At 41.9% G+C, this 20,900-nt stretch overlaps 1 protein-coding gene and 1 long non-coding RNA gene across 2 annotated transcripts in view; one reads left to right on the forward strand and one right to left on the reverse strand.

Annotated features, from left to right (window-relative positions):
- Window positions 1-17,863, reverse strand: part of FAF1 (Fas associated factor 1) — a 147,874-nt gene extending 130,011 nt beyond the window's left edge. The window contains exons 1-2 of the mRNA XM_071436706.1: window positions 17,519-17,863; window positions 1,101-1,169 (exon numbers count right to left, since the gene is read on the reverse strand). Of these exons, the coding sequence (XP_071292807.1) occupies window positions 1,101-1,169; window positions 17,519-17,563 (114 nt within the window). The 5' untranslated portion in view covers window positions 17,564-17,863. The remainder of the gene's footprint in view (window positions 1-1,100; window positions 1,170-17,518) is intronic.
- Window positions 17,864-18,494: 631 nt separating this feature from the next.
- LOC139594499 (uncharacterized) lies at window positions 18,495-20,421 on the forward strand. The gene is made up of 2 exons (XR_011680643.1): window positions 18,495-18,627; window positions 19,673-20,421. It is a non-coding gene; the product is annotated as an uncharacterized lncRNA (long non-coding RNA).
- Window positions 20,422-20,900: the final 479 nt, after the last annotated feature.

The raw sequence follows: 20,900 nt of genomic DNA on the forward strand, positions 1-20,900 counted from the left end.
TGACAAAAGGTGTTTTAACTGCAACACTCAACACACATCTGGGTTTTTCTGTTTGAAGCCACTGATGACAGACACTCCCTTCTGCTTGCTGGTGTCTCACTCTTGCTCATACCTTGACATGTTGCAAAATACAGACTACAATGTTCATTTTAACATGTAGTTTCAAGTGTTGGGAGTTTGTACTGGTTTACAATAGGTTACAGTTCAAACTACATCCCTAGCCAATTTTGGAAATCTAATTTTTTTCATAATAACTTTCTGATATTTTGGACTGGTCCAAAGGTCACTCACTTGGAAAAGAGAAAAAAAAAAAAAGGAGGAAATCAAATGTTTTACAGTTGAAAGGAAGACCATTCACTTTTTAATTAAGTTTGTTGTAGATTATACTTCTAAACCTTAAGAAATTGGATTAATAGTTTCTTTATTTACTACTGCTATGAAGGGTCTTAAAACACCTAAGACTATTTTGCTTGGTTTTATTGGTTTCCTCCTACTTGTCTGCACATTGAACCTTGTGGCAAAATAGATGAGAGGTTTTTTCAGGATGAGTGTTTGCTGGATATTTTGTTTGTACTTAATGGTCTCTGGATAGCACCAAATCTAAATAAAGTTATGGCTTTAATCATCTGACTCAATCCTGCACAACCACCAACAGAAGAGCAACAATCCTAATTTTAAATTAAAAGCAGATGAAAATTTGAAGAAGTTGTTTTATCTTCCCTTTCTTCCACAGGAACCTAAATCCTCAAAACCCATGTGTGTACACACAGGTCTTCTAAAAACACTACCCTTCATAACATTTCTTACACAATGAAGCCAAGAGGAAACTAAAGACAATATGAAACATGGCTTTAGAGGACAAGAAAGAAATTTAAAAATCCTGAAGACAATCACAGCAGAGCAGGGTTTGTGCAACTCAGGATCACATTTACTTGGAGATGAGGCTGGAACAGACCAGAAACAGTCTGCACATAACAGCCTGTTTGTCCCAGCCACGAGACACCCCCAAATTTGAAATAAAGCTACCAGCTGTCTTAGCAAGATGCCATGTCACTGTTATGTGGGGTTGATCTATGAAGTCATTTTCTTAGAATACTTACCACTAAATCCCAGTTATTTTGTTCAAGCAACGTTATAGCTTCATCAATATTTTCAATACCAGTACATGCCTAAAAATAAAAAGAAGCAGTAAAGAGAATTAAAAGCATTGATCAAAATCAGGGTATTAATACTTATAATTCAATTCATTTCAGCAGGATAACAGGAAAAGTATAGGTTTTCCCTTTCTGTTACAAAAGGGTAATCCAGAAATCAGACTTTAAACATCAAACATTTAGATATAATTCCCTGTTCCATCAGAGGACTCTTGTGTAACCTTGAGCAAGCCACCTAGGGAAGTGAGACCAAGCAGTTATTTGTAAAATTAGGACAACAGTGCTGTCCCATAAAGGTGTTTTACCTTCAAAACTATTAAGCACTCATACTACTTTAAAAGGGAGCACAAAAAACCTTGAACTTCTATCCCTGTACTCTGGCTTTACCTAGTTCAACAAATCTAACACAACAGCATTTTTAAGGTTAACCCTCATAAAACCATATTTGGAACTGAGCTTAATTGCAAACACAAGAGCACCTCTACTCAGCAAAACTGAGATGCAGCAACCTGCTGCCTTTTTTGATACCCAGACCTTTTCAACTATTCAACTTCAGCAGGCAGAGCATTGCTATTCATTCTGCCACCATTTGCCACCATTCACATTGAAGCATATCAGATCTATTTTACCAAAAGGGAAAAAAGGAAACAGTTAAGTTTCTTTCTGGAATTATCTTTCATCCTAACTGTATTCAAACACACAAGAGGAGTTCAGAATTTTACAAGATCTGAAACATGATCGTGTTCTTTCTGCTCTACCACACAGTTTATATAACTGTGGTATATAAAACTGCATCCAAAAAATAAAAAAATCAAACCTTTTAACAGTAATAACACAGAGTTAGATAGCAGCAGCAAACTATCAGTTTTCCTGATTTCCTTTATGTTGTAAGAGAAGAAGGAAGCTAAGCAGACACTTTTTTTCCTACCAAGACATAAAGAGCCATCAGGTCATATATTTCCCAGGTTCTTTTTTTCCAATTTACAAGCATGAAAACATAAAAAGAAGAAATCACGAAGAAATTCAAGGCAAATTCTCTCTTCCTAAATTCAACCCTAAAAAAAATCCACACTTACAAAGCACTACATGCAGTATGTCAACACAAAATGGACCAGTCTGAAGGACCACAAGAGGAAATTATGGAGAATTTTGCCTGCAGAGGGGAGGCAGCACACTGCTTTCATCACCACATCGATCCTCTCTGCAACAAAACAAAATTTCTTCCACTTCAGAGCATGCTGTGTTAATGCTGAATTTCACCCACTTCACATTGGGAGTGCTAAAAAACCATCACTTTGCTCCTTAGAAGCATCATTTTGCCTTCTTTTCCATTATTTCTTGCAGTTATTTCTGAAGTTAAAAATGGAACAAAACTTCAACACAATCCCCAGCACATGCTTCTACATTTATATACACTTAAGCCAGGTAGGTTTGCAGAGTACAGGGCTTGAGCTTGTCATTTCTGAAATCACAGGATGGTTCATACTCCCATCAACCTGCCACTGGAACTGATGCCAACAGATCTGCTGCAAAAAATCCTGCTTTGAGAAAAAGCTCTGCAAAAGTCTGAGATTCTGTTTACATCCCAGTGAAATACACTTAATCTGGTCATTACAGAAAAAGTTACTATTTCTCATTAGTCAGCCCTGCAAAATCTGCATGACCTTTTGAAGAACTACCTTGTGTTCCAACCTACAATAAGAACTTGACCAACAATGTGTTGTTCTCACCCTGGGCTGTGCAGGTGAAGCTGAGGAGATGGTACCTACAATACAGGATTTAACACTGGTTTTAGTTGTCCCCTCTTTTTATCATTCCTGCAGCTCTGCTGACTTGCCACTGTCCTCTCTTAGCCCATACTAACTGCAAATCAGTTCAGCTCACTTTGGCATACTCTCATTTTGAGATAAACTACACAAAATTAGCTTATCCTTCTGCCAGAGCACACAGTGGAAGGAGTCAACTCATGCCAGTGAGGGCAGAGTAATTAAACAGCTAATTCACCTGGCGTGTGCATCCTTCCTGAATCATCCTTCTGGTGACTTACAATGTAAAACAGAAGCCTGCTCTTGGTCACTCAGCAATGCAGAGTCACTGGGTAACAAGAACAGACAGGTGTAAACACCAGCTGAAAATAAAGATCATCAGAATTCTTAATAGCCAAGACAAGCATTTTTGGTCAAAATCTTTGCACCATTCTTACACTCCTTTGTAATATTTGATTTTTGAGGAGCTCTTAAACAAAGATTTCACTTTCCAGATGGATCATTTTTGCTAGCTGTCAATAAAACAGAAAACAAACATTTCAGAATTGCACCAGGAAAGAATGAGTGCTACTTATCAATGTAACCAGAAAAGAGGCATTCCCAGATCTTCAACACACTGTTAATGTCAGAGTTGCAGAAAATTAAGATTATTTAGAATCTTATTATATTGCACTATTTCAACATTCAAACACTACATACAACATACAAATCATTGTATCAAGTCAAAAGCCATCAGTGAGACCAAAAACCCCCAGCAACCAAAAGCTGCTGCTTCCTTGTACCTGCATCATGTCATGCAAGCTAAACTAAAGAAAATCATCTGGTTTGCATGTCTTTGATTTTCCCTAAGAAATTAAGCACACAAGACAGGCAGTCCCTCAGTGGCAAGCCTGACATGATGTCAAAGGCTCTGTGGTGACAGATCAGTCCCAGGACAACCTGGCTGCTCCTGCCTTTGTTTTCTTTAGGGAAAGCACACAGGAAACCAGCAGGTTCTGTGAGCAACAAAATTAACAAAGTCTGGTTCCTCATGGGTTTGCCTCTCATCCCTAATTGCAAGGGCTGATTTCAGCTTTTCCTATGGCTGGAATATTTAAAAGAGCTTCTTCTAATGGAATACTTCCCATATTACCTGGCTGTATTTTCATTATATTTGGAATAGTTTCATTAGTACAAGTCCAAGGGACACCTGGCACCTTAGGGCTCTATGCCTCACTTATCTAGAAAGGCACACTAGAATTCACAGAGTTTAATTATTTACAATACATAAAGATGTTTTCCTCATGTTTATTCCTTTTATTCTACCCAAGCAAGAAACAAACAAAAATTTAATGGGAAAAAGAAAGTTAAATTTGTTCAGAAAAAAAGTGAAAAATCCTTAAAAATATAGCACAGCAGATGAGCCCTAAAGATGCAAAAATGCATCTCTGAACAAGTAGAGAGAGGGGCTGAGGAGACTTTTATTATTCACAGATTTTTATTCAGCTTTATTTTCATGAGACATCTGCTTAACAGAAGGCATTAAATATTTTAAAGGAAAATTCCTACCTGAATACTATAAATCTTGTTTCAGTGAACAACCAGCACATCCTCTAAGTCATCAAAAGATGAAAGGAACAAACCACCACAGAAAAGGTAAAACCTTGAAGGCTCACTGATTTGTAAACCTTTACACATCAGAAAGAAACCAAAGAATTTTTTTGGAGGACAAAGGAGAAGAAAAGGTAGAACAAGTTCCTCCTCCTCCCTGCATTTCCTGTAGATCTAGGATATCATTTTCAGACTTCACAGCAGCTCCAGAGACTCTGCAATCACTTCTGTGCTTTTCCAGACCACACAAGAGGAAAACGAATGCAAAGATGAGAAAACTTTTGTTGTGTGCTGAATACATAATCAGATTCTGAAGATAAAGTTACTGAATGTTAAAACAACTTTTTTAGCATCCTGCTTTTTCAGGGCAGATAAGTGTTTCCACCAGGCAGATTGAAATTTTCACATAATAAAATTTCAGAGTGTTCTCCAAATTTTTTTTCCAGGTAGCTTCATATCCCCACAGCAATGGAGACCTTACCCTTGGAGTGTTTCACAGGTAAACATTAGGGTGCTAGCCTTGCACAGTAACATCAACCTTAATAAAAGAAGCAAAGTAGTTAGTGAGGAAACAATTCAATAGGAACAAGTTGTGAGGGCAGACAGACTCCAAGGCATTTGAGACAAAGCGAGGAGCTGCTTCCAGAAAGCTGTAATGCAGGATGACAGACTGGCTCTCCTAAATCCCTTGCAGGGTGGGCTGACCCCAGCAGCTGTAACAGCTGGATGTGGGGCTTGAGACCCTCTGGGACACCCCAGCCCAGCAGCCCAGGCTCCAGCCCACCTCCACAGCCCAGGGAGCAGCTGCCCTCCCCATCTGGCACCGGCTGCAGGGATGCAGGATCCATGGCAGAGCTGCCAGGGCCAGCTGCTGCTGCCAGCACAGGGCTGGGCTGCTCCTGCAGCAGCAGCTGCTGACACTCACATACAGCCTCACATGCTGCCCCCTGCACAGGAGCTGGCAGGACATGGCATTAGCAGCAAGGCAGGATGTCTCTCACCTGTGGCACCATTCCCCCCCTGGCCAAGGCAAAATGCAGCAGGCAAAGCATCCAAAAGGCCACTTTTGGCCTAACAGCAGTAGCTGGATATGGAGGACTAAGTCTCAACATTCCTTTTGAACAATTCCATACTTCCTGTGGATACTAACAGTAGCTGTATTTTCTCCAAAAAGGGACCATCTAACCCAAATTAGGCCTAGAACATTTTGTACAACAGGTTCAGGCCCATTAAAACCAGGGCTGTAATTCACAGACAGCTGTGAATTGCACTGGGTACCACTCACTCCTCTAACAGTCAGATTAAAACAAAATAATCTAATCTATAGCTCAGTCCATCATTTCAATGTTTAGCCAAATGCTACAATGCCCAAAGAAACAACTGCATGAAGACACCAAAAGATTCAACAGGATTGCTTAGGAAGAAAAGCTTTCACCCTCTGGGATCCCCTACAAAAGCTCAGGAAGTCAGCACTAACACACCTGCAAGTGCACAGACAACACCCTAGGAAGTGCTTACTTTTGAAAGCACCAAATAAATTTTTATCACTAGATAGAGCACAGCACCTAGAGTTAACTCCATTCCATAAATATATATGAGGGTTTCAAGAGACATAAGAAACGCTGCCAAAGAACATAAATTGTCAAAAATCAATTCACTATCCCTTGGGTAACTTACTCTTCAAAAATTGAGAGATACTAAAAGCATGAAAAACTCTTTGAGTCCAGGCCACAAACCTGCTCAGGACAGCTGAATTACCCAGATCAGCAGCTTAAAAACAACAAACAACTCAGAGCTGTTCTGAGTAGCATTTGAGCTACAGCAAAGGATATTACCTGTCTCCTTGCATATTTCCTGTGTAAAAGAACCAAGATTTACCTTACTGCTTTATTCACCTCTTCAATTACAACCAGACAGTTCACAGACACACTTCAACTCCCTGCCAGGTTTTGCATATCTCCAAAGACAGGGAGTCTACAGCCTCTCTGGGCATTTTGTTCCCGTGCTTTACCACCTTCACTGAGAATTGCTTTTCCTTATATTTAACTATAATTTCCCAAGCTGTAACCTATATCCATTGCCTCTCACCCTCAGACTCCAACTGCAAGAGAAATTTGATTCTGTATTGTCTGTTATCACCCACTGTACAACTGAGACAGGAACTAGATCCTCCTGCAGCCTCCTCTCCCAGGCTACACAATGCCAGCTCCCTTAACATCACCTTTCACACAAAAATGCTCCAGCCTCCTCCCTTCCTAGGTAACCCTTCACTGGACTTGCTCTGCTTTGTCAGTGCAGTGACTGATGGCAAACTCAGTACTCCTGGCAGCAGTGGTCTCCCCTGAACAATGAGAAAGAATGGCCTCCCTCAGGCTCCCAGAACACTTGTACAGCCCACTAAGTGGCTACTACTGCTTCTAGAAAAATCCTTAAGCATTCCTAACAAATCCTTAAGGATTCCTAACAAAAATCAGGTTCCTAGATGCAAGATTTTTAAACAACCCAATCCTGAGTTTCCTCTTTCTAGAGTCAAGCATAGGACTTTGCTTCTTTTTCCCAGCCATTACGAGGAGAATGGCTCAGTAATCAAGGATAAATATCAAGTCTCCATAAAGAACCAAGGCTAGCTCCAGATTTTATCAGCTAGAAATCCACTCAAACCCAGAAAGATTTAGGATACTAAATCACTCCCGGCATGTTAATAAGTCAGAAAATTTTCTTTAAATTCACACATACACTGTTGCAATGGTGATTACGTCAAAGCTAGTGAAACAAAGTGTAACACTTCTTCCCCCAAACCAGGTAAAGTTAAGCCAACATGCCTAGCCAAGCAAGTAAAGGCTTTAGGACCATAATATCAAATTTAAGATGCCTGTGGAACTCCCTTCTGGGCTGTTAAGAGATGCAGCACATTCAGACACTCAGAACTTAGATTTTTTTGGTACCTCAGTTCTTCTCCTCCCAGAGTCCCACCAGTATCAGGATCACCTCCACAGACTTCAGCAGCTCCACCCTTCTGTGGCATCCATCCCTGCTCATTCTAACCCTGCAACAACCCTAGCAGTGTATCAAGACTGTTCTTAATATGAGTCATCCGTGGTTATTAAATTAACTTTTACTTCTGTTTCAGACAAACACTCAGAAAACAACATCCAGGCATATCGACCAAGACACAGACTGAAAGGTCACCTACTGCAAGCATCTAACTGAAAAGATAAGAATGCTTCTCTGGTTTTTTTTCATACTCAGAAGACCATCTGGTAAAAATTAAGCAGATTCACCAGCTGTTCATTTAGCAAAAACAAGCTAATTTACTTACCAGCATCAGAAATCAAGAAAAGGTTTAGGCAAATATGCCAGAATAAAGTTTGCCCAACGCATTTCAACTCCCACACCCAACTACTTACAAATTTCATCATTCTCCTATTTGAGCATCTCCTTAAGCAAAGCGAGGTGGGGAGGGGAGAGGGGAGAAGGAAAAATAATATTTATGAAGGTCACAGAAGACATTTCAACCTGTAGCTACCAAGCAGACAGGAGTGAACTTTGCCCATACTCTGAGATGACTGCAAGCCTTCCAAACAAAGCAAGCTGGGGACAAAGTCTAAACTGGTAGCATGAAGCTCTAACCACTTCTCAGCAGAACTAACTAACTCAGCACCACACTAACCACGTTCAAATGGATTCCAGCAGACTGTCAACTCTCCCAAGACTCTGGAGCAAATTCTGATTCCAGAATACCACGAAGGCAGATCCCTAGGAAGCCCATGAGCTGAGCCAAGACATGAACTCAAGCCTCCCAAGCCCCATGCTAACACTCCAGTGTTTAAGCCACACACGTTACATACAAAGAACAGTGGTCAAACTGAATTAAAACACAAACCAAAAGTCAGTACCCATTAATTGGTACCCTACGCTACCAAACCCATTTGTCTTTCCTGAGGACTGAAGACAGCCTTTACCCAACAACTACAAACATGTTTTAGTTAGGATTATCCCAAAGTTTCTGTGTTTGTTTAATACTTTTATTAAGGATGTCAGTGAAAGCAAAACCCCAAGGTTTCCTGAATCATTTTGCCCTTACAGTATCACATAAGAAAAACTGATGGAAAAAAGAAAATAATTGCATGGGTCAAACAAATGCTTGCTGCACATTTGCACTCATCTCCTTTCTCCTCATTATCTCAAAAGCAGCAGAATTTTAAAAACAACTCAAAAATAAATAAAAGCCACTTTCTAGATAAGCACACAAAGGAAGAGTACCGATCCATACAAAAGAATATTTTAGTCAGCATTTTGCAAACACTCTTTCTAATTTTTTGTGAAGAACAGGACAGCAAGAAACAGACATACTCTTCAAAACCTGGAAAAGGCACTGGCATGGTTTAACTCCAGCCAGCAGCCAAGCCCCATGGAACTGCTCACTCACTGCCCCAGCAGTGGGACCAGGTAGAGAATCAGAAGGGTAAAAGCTGGAAAACTCACAGTTTGAGATAAAGACAGCTTAATAGGGAAAGCAAAAGTCACTCACACAAGCAAAGCTACAAAAAGAAATAATTCCCTGCTTCCCATGGGCAGGCAGGTGTTCAGCCACCTCCAGGACAACGGGGTCCCACCACGTGTAGTGGTTACTTGGGAAGACAAATACCAACACTCTGAAGATCCTCTCTTCCTCTTTCTTCCCCCCACTTCATACACCAAGCATGATGTCAGATGGCCTGGAAAATCCCTTTGGTCAGTTTGGGTCCCCTGTCCCAGCTGTGTCTCCTCCCAACTTCCTGTGCACCCTCAACCCCTTCCCAGTGTAGCAGAACAAGAAGCAGCAAAAGCCTGGGCTGTGAGCAAACTCTGTGCAGCAAAAACAAAAACATCTCCTTATTATCAACTCTGTTCAGCACAAATCCAAAGCAGAGCCCTGTAACAGCCACTGGGAAGAAAATTAACTCTACCCCAGCCAAAACCAACAGGCATCCAGAGCAGGGAAACAGCAGCACATTCAAACTCCAAGCACAGGTCATACCAATAGCACAGGCCAAGCTGAAAAGAAAAAAAAAAAAAAAACAAGAAACAGCTTTATTAATATTATATAAGCTTTTAAAAGCATCAGGCAAGAAAGCCTGACAGGGAGTCAGTGGGACCAAAGGAAGAAAACAGTAAAGAAGTATTCAAAGAAGGTAAGGGCATATCAGAAAAGCTACATGAATTCTGTGCACTGATACCCACTACTGAGGAACTTCGAGACCATCCTGTAACACAGCTGATCTGTACAGAAAACACTCTCATCCTAAAATGTCAGCAGAGACACACAGAGCAAACCACTAGATTTGTGAGAGTCCCCAAAACTCTAAAGGAACTTATATTTAAGTTTTTCACAGCAGACTCCTCTTTAAATCAGTTTGATTAAAGGTGAAATCAACACCACATTCCCTGTGTTGTGGTGCAAACCATTAGGGGTTAATATTTCTACAGTTCAAATTTGACTTCTGTACTAATAAGAAACAGCAGAAATTCCAATAAACTACATAGAATAGGCTTAGTATGTACATGTATACGACACACTGAGGAAAAGTGAACACAGCTTCTATAGAGCAAACTCACATATCACAAAACTACTCAAATGTCTCTCAAGAACTCAGCCAGTTGAAGAACACAAGACTAACTCAAGCTGGCACAGTTTATTTCCAAAGTTTTACAACAAACTCATCGAGCTTTACAACAACATCATCAAGCTTTCAAAATGCTGACTTCCAGAAACCAGGATGAGGTAAATCCATTCACATCCTGTTTCTTTCAGCTCTTTCCTAAGGACCAGCCACTGCTGTAGAAAAGACATTAGGTCAGCTGGGTCTTCGATCTGAGCTGATATGGCACCTTTGGTATTTGCTCACACAAACAACCTGACCTTTAGAAAATAAAAAAAAAAATTATAGAAGTGACTCAGTTTCAGTGTTCTTGTCTTTACAAATTGTTTTCTGCAATAGTTAAAAATGAAACGTATATAAAATAACCCAAGGGCTAACGTATTCTGTTCTAGTTTCAAAATGTTTCTTAAGAACTTCAGCTTTAATGAATTATCTTTTGAAAGCATTAACTACTGCTGTGGAACAAAGACCTGCTCAACCAGTCAGACATAGAGGACCAGTAGATGACTATTTCAATAGACCAAACAACATGTCATGCATACATGAAGGCCTTGATTTCCTCTTTGAGCAGTTTCTTTTTACAATTGCACATTAACTAGTCAACTCTAAAAAATGGGCTTAATTAGTAGGTATCAATCCAGCCAGTAAGAATGTCATTTCCTTTCATCCAAATAACGAGGGACGAGTAAAATGTTAGGTACTTCCCCAGGCCTTTTATTCTAGTTCCTACAGTAGTTAAAGGAAAGGACTCATCTAATGGCTGCCCCACGTATGCACAAATTTATTCACTGACTAGAAAAATATAAGATCCTGTCAAAGATTTGCCATGCAGTTCCTCTAAAAAGCTACCTTGTACTTCTAGTATGGAAGTGTGTGAAAACTAGGCTTGCAATGGTAACTGAACCATAAGAACTGCCCAAATACAGAGCAAAACTCTGCCCTTTCAGGCTTTCCAGCTCCAACACAATATTCTCAAGATGGGAGATTCTCAAGGCCCCTTAAGACATGTAGCAAATGGCTCAAATGCTCATCCTCTCCCACACCTCCTTCCACACAGAAATATGAACTCAGTAAGTGTAAAGTTTACTGTAATTGATCCCTGCTTACTAAGACATATTAGCCATGTGGTATTTTCAATATGACAATTTTCACAGTATCTTTCAATGAAAGTCCATTCCTAGCCTTTGGGAGTACATATAATTATTAATTTCGATATTATAATTAGTACTGGTTGTCATGGCATTTGAAAAAGGATCCTACAGCTACCACCTCTCAATCTGTTTCAGTGACCTACTAACCCAAATACCTATATGAATGGGCTGATGGAAATGGTGACATGATTACTATGATGTCAAGAGTCTTTTCAAGGTAATTGAATGAAAAAACCAGAATAAACCTCTTTCTAAAGACAAATTGGTGCTCCAGTGGTAAATTATTCAGGTTCCTACAGCAGGAGTGTAATGCCCACAAATCAAAGTAGCCTCTTTCTTTTCTACAAATGTCAGTTAGTATTTCTAATTAACTGTCTGCCCTTTTATCAGAGAAATTAACTGGCTTTTCCATGAAGAGCTATCAGTGAGACTATCCAAGTTATGTTTCTAAAAGGACACCACTCTTACTCCAACTTCTTATTTGTGACTCTGAAACCCACTTCACCTTCAGTTTAGAGGCCAGTAAATCAATTAGCCCTGTTCTGATGAACCTGAACTTTGTGATGACAACTGAGCCTGAACATATCTAAAGAAATGAAACTCCAAAACCCACAAGGAATAAATTAATAGAAGTGATGGTAGAAGTGATGGCAGAAGTGACTGGTAGCAGACAGTGAAAATGGCAATAACCAAGAAGAACACACTAAGCATGCAGTATGTTTTTATCGTGTCTCTTGGCCCTAGGGCCATTTACAGCAAACAAAACCAACTGTGTTCCAAACCAAGAGGTCCAGCTACCAGTTCCAAAGGTGTTACTGACTGGGTAATATAAAATTATAATGTGATAAAATCCAACAAGGATTAAAAGGAATTCTAATCAAAATGCAAATTAAGAGGCCTCACAAGTATGAACTTCAACATCCTACAGTGTCCTAAAGGCCTCTTTTTTTACACTGAAAAACAGTCCTCTTATCTATTTTAAAATTTAACTAAAGATACAGTAACCTATATCCATTAAAACAGGTCAGGTGAAGCAGTGCAGAGCATCTGGGCACCTGACTATGAGATACCCAGCAGAGCCCACTTTTAACTAAAGACACCCAGCAGGAGGTTTGGTTAAACAAACCTGTCTATCCCAAACCCTGATTTCCAACCTCTGGAGTTCTGGATTTCCTTCCAGCTACTGTGCAGAGATCTGCAGAGCTCAGTTCAGCACCCACTGCAACTCCACATTCTACAGAGAGGCCACACTACAGAGAGGTTTTGGTTTGAGTAAGACTGAGCTTTAAGCTCAGACAGATCTGAACAAATGTACACCCAGGTATATAGGGAGACCTTCTGATGAAAATGTAGGCCTCCAAGAACTTTAAATCTTTGGAGAGAATCCTCCAAAGGATGTTTAAACTTTGACTGGAACTCTCTTCAGCAACAACCTTTTGTTGAGAGCCTTGTTCCGAATTCCCAAACACTCCACTGAAACCCTGCAAAGAAAGCAAGAACAACCCTTTCTGCCCCAGCACCTTAACATGTCTTTTTCTTTCAGAAATTAATATTAAGGACATCCACCTTGAGATTTGTTCAGAACCCACAGTGAGTGGTTTATCCTTAAAGAAATGTTTGAAACACTTTCCAGCCCCCACCCTAAGTGACAGTCCAGGGCCAGAATCAAGGGTGTGAACTTGAAGCTATTCCTGTATCTGCCCACCTTTTCCACCCATCAAATCTTTATAGTGGCAATAAATTAAAATGACAGAAAACCTGACCCACCATGCCAACAAGCACAGAGGAAAGCAAAGCTCACTTAGCACCCTTAAAAAAATATATACAAATGTCAATTCTGCACATACACACAGACTGTTGGACAGTGAAAACTGTTCACAACTGAAATAATCTCCTACGGGGCTGAAGCAGACAGGAACAGAAAAAAAACAAACCAAACCAAAAACTTTATCTTGTCAGTTATTTAACAGCACTGTGTTAACCTCCAGGTGAAAAGATTCTCCAGTTTCTTTAATTTTTACCATTCCAGAAGGAAACAAGTAGATTGAATTACAATTAAATCTTCAAAAACAAGCAAATCAAAAAGTAATAAACTGATGTATCACTGTCATGGCAAATTTTATAATTTAAAACACAATCATTTAGCATCCTTTCTCGCTTTGCTGCAAACTGATGGCAATGAGGTTCTCTCTTCCCAATTCCCCCTTGCTCCTCCCACAACCTGTTTTATGAAAGAGATTGACAGAAAGTTGAAGTTTGAAAAAAAAAAAAGACATTTTTATACACAAGTGTGTGAATCACACAGAAGTAGTCTACTATCCAGTTTTTAAAAATTTTGGAAAAGGAAAAAATAAAGCACATACCTTGGTTTCACAATGAACATAGATGAAAGAGGGAAGAAGAAAATTACTAGAAATCCATTGTCTCAATGAAAGCAAGGATTTTTGAGTTCTGTCATTTCACTCTGAAATCCTCCCACCCTGACCAAATCCTGACCATTACTTGGTCAATGAAAAACGTGAATTCTTTGAAGAATTTCCTCCTGAAGCTCCAGAGTGCCAGATATTCTTGTAATACATGGACACACAGGAGCTGGCAACCCCACAACACTGCAACCCTTAGGCCCACTCCACATTTAGGATGTTGTGAGGACAAGCACACAGCATGAATAAAGGGGTCCTACAGGAGAACATATCTTATGAGGACAAGAAGATATTCTTGCTAATTTTAGTTCCAATCCTAAGTGAAGCTGTAAAAAAAAAAAGCAAAAGTGCTAGTGTGCAAAAACATCAATATCTGACACTTCTGCCAATACTCAAAGTTAAACTTTGGGAATGAAGACCAATCTATGTCAATTAAATGAAGCTCTGTGTAACTAAATTTTACAATTTAAAAAGAAAAAAAAAAATCTGTTTTCTTTATAGTGAAAAGCAGAGCCCAAACTGCAAGAGATCATGAGTGTATTTGTACCATGGGAGCAGCTGGGTATTCCACTGAAGATGGAAGCACACTTTGCAGTTAAACACAACAAACAACAGAACAGTTGTTAAAAAATTGGTATAAATTATATGCCCTTATTTCCCCCAGTATGTGAAGTATGTTGCAGCATCACTTACCAATTCACATGCAGCTAGCTACCTTTCTGAAGAATTTATGCTACTAAAACAAGCTGGTGTGCTTTTTCCTATGGAGTTTTTCCTTTATGCCAATGACACTTTGTGGAGAAGTTCTGAATTGCATTTAGCAAAAAAAGCTAAAACTTGTTTGTGCACTGAGCTCCACATCAGCTACTTCCACTGAAAACAATCAGGCTACTCACACACAAAGCAAAGCTTCTGCATAATCTTTCCTAAGTGTGGGCCTAAGAAGGAAGAGTTAGGCAGGTTGCTTATACAGCCCACATGCATGAATACGTATTTTGTGCTGCCTGGGTAGCACACAGTAGCCTCATTAAAAAGGAGAGGAAAAGAAAATAATTATAAACCACACAGAACAGGCTTAAATTGTTTTGAGACATTAGGCAAAAATATTTTGGTAGATCACTCACTGTGCCTTACTCTACACTCAAAATATTTCATAAAATACCCTGGGTTTGTGTGTGTGTATATATATATATATGTATAAAATATATAAATTTAAACATATATCCAAAATACTTTCTAAAAAGAAGTAATTCTCTTTAGTACCTCCAAATGCAGAAGTAACCTGTTACTACAATCAGAGCTAAAAAGAAAAAAATAAATGCAATACAAATTCTTGCTCTAGTTGAAACCCAAGGCAAAACCCCTAATAACTCTGGAAGATACTAAATAAATCCATGAAAGCTTCACAAAAGCATCAAGCATCAGCACAATTATGATTTCATTTCTTCTTTTTTTTTAATGGGGAGAGAAAACCCTTTCAAGTTTCAGAAGTTTAAAGATCACTACTCTATCCCTTTAAACACAACCTGGGAAAAGTGAGGGTGAAATAGTGATGGAAGTTTCCTTCCCAATTTAATTCACCAAAGATTAGCTGAACTAAACTACAAAGAATTGCTTTTGAAATTTTCACTGTGTGCACCATTCTTCAATAAGACACCTCACATAAACATAGAAGATGGCAGCAGAACTCTGAGAAACATATTTATTAATTAAAAGGTACAGAAAATATAGGAGGGAAAATCATGCAGAATTACTTTGCACATAATGTTTTATTCTCCATTTTAAATTCTTAGTGAATGAGTTGCAAATTCCACCAAGTATTTAAAAGACCCAAAAACCTTGACTGTTTTGTAACAGCCTACAGATTCAAGGCCTAATAATGACTGACATTGTCCTTTACTAATCTGAATCTTTAACAGCATGACAATTAACAGTTCAGTACTTCAAAAATCAGGTAGACACTTGATATAATCTTAAAAAGAAATACAATGAAACAGGAAAACAAAGTTGTCTGCTGAAATACAAGAGGAAAATGTTTGGGTTCTTTTTAAGCAAGGATTGGTATATGATAAAATATTTCCTGTGTCCTAGGTTCAGACACATTATGTCATCCACCCTTGATCTAAAACTGGCTTCTGTGACTCCACCACCCACCTGCAAGTTTGCAATGATACTTACTTGTCTTCATGGTACCAAACACTGCAGTTGCTCTTACACTTTTATTAATGGTTTCAAAATCCAACAATACTGCAAAATAGCAAAAATCACCTGCAAAGTCTAAATCTGTATTGAAAATTCTGTTAAACAAATAATCTTAAGTTCACCAGCCACTAATCTGATCTTCTGGGATTCCTGATTGTAAATTCAGGTAATAATGTGGGATCCCATAGGAATCTGTTCCCACAGGTATGAATGCAGAATTGGGGTCCCAGTTTCCTTTCACACAGTGTGCTGTTCCTGGAAAAACTCCTTTGTGAAATCCCAGCCCTAAAATTGGGATGTCATCCCTTACATACACAGAAGTACCTCCAAGTACAACAAAGTAGTGTCAATATAGTAACATTTGATAAGCATTTTAATGAACACAGGTGTAAGATATGGGGTACAGGAGGGGATGACAGTTCCCTGTTACCAGCTGGGAACTCCATGGGTTACATCAGTGAGATACCTGGTACCTTTTGCAACAGAGGAATCACTTAATTACATAATACACAGGAATTATTGTGCACACCACAGTCACCCTACCTGTAGCTCCAAAGAAACACACGCACAGAGTGAATTGGTGGGATTATTTTTTTTTCTTTTCAACTAAATGAAATAGTTTCACTGCATTTTAAGAAGCTGAACATACAGATGGCAGTTTTACAAATCAATCCAAGGATATCCAGGTGCCAACCCATGTAAGAACAACCACCGCAAATGGACAGAGCTTAAAAATACCCAGATGGATTAAAAAGCAAATATTAAAAAAGTATATTCAAATATCATCTGATTCCCTTCCCAGATGTGATTGGCTCCCCACACTATTTCAAATGCAGGTATCCTCCACTTTTTCACTTGGTCTTAAGAAAACAATATAAAACAAGCAATATTAAGAAATAATATATGCTCCTAAACACATCACTTTCACTTACAGAAGGACTTTATTCTGGGGATAAGATATAGAAGTCTGAAATTAAATTACAACCCTTTTGTAAGGGAAGGAAAGGTAACAAACAACTTGGAAGAGGATATTCCTCCCTTCCACACAAACACGCTGCTGTTTGGAATGGGGTGGGAAGAGTTTTACCGTCATCACAACAGTCATAGGCTGAGGCAACCATGGAGTTTAGTGTTGATGCTGGAATGGAAACACCTCTGTTCAGCACTAATCTGTAGTACCAGCAAGTGATTCACTACAAACACTGTGACAAATCATGTGGACTGATGAGTTTTGTATCCTCCCTGGCATTTGCCTCTTCCAAGTGAGCTGCCTCACAGCTGTCCCAGGGCCTGGGTGGTTGCAGTGGGTAGGAACGAGCAAAGTGGATGAAAAAGCTTTATTTTATTAATTAAAAACTGAAACTCTCTAAGTTAAAGAAGACATTTTGTTCACGCACCTTGAGAGAAGAGGGCACACGCTCCCCATTTCTGACAAACAAAAAAAGAAGGAAAGAGAGAGCGGAGGCTTCAGAGGGTGGGCTTCACACCCACCAGCCCGGACCTCCCCACAAAGAACAAGCAGCACAGCAACGAGGAGAAAGAGAAAAGCAGCGAGAGGCCACGGCTGTGTGGCGGCGGCTTGAAATTTACCTGGAAATCAGCCAATATCATTTCTCGGTCCATGTTGGACGCCATTGCAGCCAGCTGTGTCCCGGCTCTGCTCGGACCCGCGCACCTGGAGCCGCTGCCGCGGGGAGGACGGGGCAGGGTGGGAGCTCAGGAGCTCATGGAGGCGCCGCGCTGCGCTCGGGCTCCCGCGGCGCCCCCGGGCTGCCCCTGCCGGGGCCGAGCAGGGGAGGAGGCAGGAGAGCGGCGGGCCGGGCGCGGGGCCGGGAGCGGGCAGCGCTGCCTCAGCCGCTGGCCCGGGAAGGAGGAGGAGGAGGAGGAGGAGAAGAAGGAGGAGGAGGAGGAGGAGGAGGCAGCGCCGCTCCCCGCCTGCCTCCACAGCGCCTGTGTCGCACATTTTGCCTGTCATTGAGGTCGCAAAGAGGCGCTTTGCGGCCGCCACGTGACTGCCCGCCTGTCAAGCGCTCCCGGAGCCGGGGGCGGGACCGAGCCGGGACCGGGACCCGGCGGCACCGGAGCGCAGCGGGGAGCCCCGGCCCGGCCGGAGCTGCCGCAGCGAGGCGGACACAGCCTCACGTCCCGTGCCGGGGTTTGGCGGCTCCCCGGGCCCGGCCGCGACGCGAGGTGTCCGGGCTGGGCTCCGCCGCCGGCTGCGGCCTAACGGCTCTGAGGGGAGCTGGCTGCAGCCGTCCCCGGGCGGCGCGGGGAAACGCGGGCCGCTGCAGCTGCCGGGCGGAGCGCGGCCCTGCCTCTCTGTGCGGGAGCGGGGCATCCATCCCTCCCTCCATCCGTCCATCCATCCATCCATCCATCCATCCATCCATCCATCCATCCATCCATCCATCCATCCATCTGTCCTTGCCCCTCTCCCTCCATCCGCGCCCCGTGACCGCGCTGGTTTCGCTGGATGCAGCGGTTCGCGTCCCCTCGGCTCCCCCGGGACGCGGTGCCCGCCCGGTGCCCCGCACGCCCGGCAGGGCCCGCATCGCCCGGCGCTCGGGGTAGCAGCGACATTTCCCCCGGGTTCCGACTTGGCTCAAAAGAAGAAAATGCATTTTCCGCAGGTTTTTCTGAGCCAGCACACCGTGATCTGCACAGCGGCCCTCGCTCAGGCTTAGCACTCCAGCAGCACTGTAAGATGCCATTCTATTATATACCGCAAATAAACCTGCTTTAAGTAATGCAAATCTAACTGATGCTAAGTCTGCCTCCTACAACCTGATGTTCGTGTACCCCCTTAGCACCGACACAAAACACACTTTTGGACGCCAATTTGCTAATCCTGTTTTGCTCTGCTTCTTTAAGTGTCCTGTGCGTGTTGTAGCTGAGGTCACGGATTCATCAAGCAGCTTTCTGTCAGTTAACAACGCTACATTATGATACCTTTGAATCAAGATATTGATTCTGCCGGGTGTAGGAAGCAGCGTTCTTTATTGTTTCTCTGGTCCATCCGCGGGCTCACAGGGGGTTTCGCAGACTATCCCAGCTCCCTGCCCCGCCGGCCCCGGGGCGAGCTGCGGGGGGAGCCCGGCGCCACCGCGGACAAGCGCTGCGCGCGGAGAGGGGCGCAGGGCAAGCTCGGCTGTGCCTTCAGGAGGCTCCGTGATCCCCAGAGAAGCCCTGGGGATGGTTTAGAGCCTGCTGCGGACGCTGCTGCCTGGGCTGAGTTCTGGCGGCGGCGGCGCTCCGGGCGGGCTGAGGCCGCATGGAAACGCCACTTAGGATGCGAAGCCACAGTGCCAGAGAAGCTGGGTTTTTACGTTTTACCGTGTTCCTGCTCTAGTTTGTGTTGGCAGGGCTCGCCAAAAGGTTTTTATTGCCCGCCGACGTGAGCTTAACAATGAGAGCTCCCCACCACCGACCGGAGGGATGATAAATTAATTGCCCTCACACCTGCACCTTTTTTTTTTTTACCCCCCAGTTTGATGTTACAGACAGTTCTGTACTAAGTAGAAGGTATGGTGCAATGCCAGGGACAGCCTATGCTAAATTACAAACAAATCCACCCACACATTACTAGAGAGTAACTATAATAAAGGCTGAAAAGCGAGTTTTAGCAATTGGATTAAAGCCAATTCATTCCTGGCACAAATTGAAGTTATAGGTATGTTGTCAAGATTAGTTCCACGGCGTTCATGTCTATTACAGTCATATTTTAAATAATGATATCTATATTAGATCAAAACAGGAAGGATCTGATCCAGAACATGAAGAAAAGGTGAAAAGCTGCATGTGCCCCACATCTCAGGAAGTTCATATTCAAGTCACAGCTAAAGTTTCTGTTTGCCTTCTCACAGCCTCTCTGAGCCATTAGAGGTGGGTTTTATCCTCCAACGAGTGAGAGACAAATTAGGGAGCAGATTATTTTACTCCTTATAATGCCCAGTGATAATATCTTCCTCCAGAATTTGTTTGTTGCTGGTTTCTTGGGGTTTTTTTCTGCTGGTTCTGGAGCCGATCAGGACAAATCTCTCTGTTTTAGGTGGAGTATCTTTATCACTCGTGAGAGGAAATGATCAGGATTAACGAACTGCTTTCTGCAAAGACTTTTGACAGACCTGCACGGCAGAGGAAGTTTGGTGGCATTTTCTGGCCAGGCAGCTTTACTTGCAGGAGGCCTGCAGCACTCCAGCTACACTTTACTTAATTATTTTGCTATGTGGTGTGATTAACAGAAGATGGAAGCTTTATTCTGAACCATAAACCAACAAAAGAATAGTGTGAGACTGTTATAATATTTGCAGGTCTAATTTTGCACTAAGTTAGCAACAGGTAACACCACCAAAGCCTGTGGATTTTAGGCAGTAATTAGTCACAAAATAAGTAATTTATAAGCCATCTGACTGAATAATCCAAGTTTTACATATAAATTCCCTCTTTATGTAGAAAGCAACTGTATTTGAATAAACAGATGCTACTTGCATAGATATATTTCTGGAGCTAACTTTGAGGGAAGTTATCATTTACATTTTTGCTTTTAAAAAATGGGAAAAAAGAAGGGGAAAAAAGCACTATTGCTTCTGGACGAGAATTACCACAATGAGGCCCTTAAAATACACGTGTTTTTTCTCTCCTTTAGTGGGAATAGGAGTGGAGGATCAGTTGGTAAACTGAACAAAGCTGTTTTCCCTGCTTCGTGTGTAGGCAGCTCACACTTGTCACCTTTGTAATACTCGCAAACAAGCGTGGATGGGGGAATCAGTACAGGAAAATACAACTGCAAAGCAAAAAGCAACCGAAGCTGAGAGGAAAGCCAGATACAGAAGTCTGGCTTCGTTCAGCTGCAGATCCACGGCTGTAGAACCGGCTCTGTCTGACGGCGGCGGCCCCGACTCAGGCCCCGGCCCGGCTGCCAGCCGCAGGTTCCCCCCGCAGGGCAGCGCTGCAGGAGCTGTAACCACCGCAG

This window comes from Agelaius tricolor, unplaced genomic scaffold (assembly GCF_023055355.1).
Source record: "Agelaius tricolor isolate 1412-34295 unplaced genomic scaffold, bAgeTri1.0.p SCAF_11, whole genome shotgun sequence".
NCBI lineage: Eukaryota > Metazoa > Chordata > Aves > Passeriformes > Icteridae > Agelaius > Agelaius tricolor.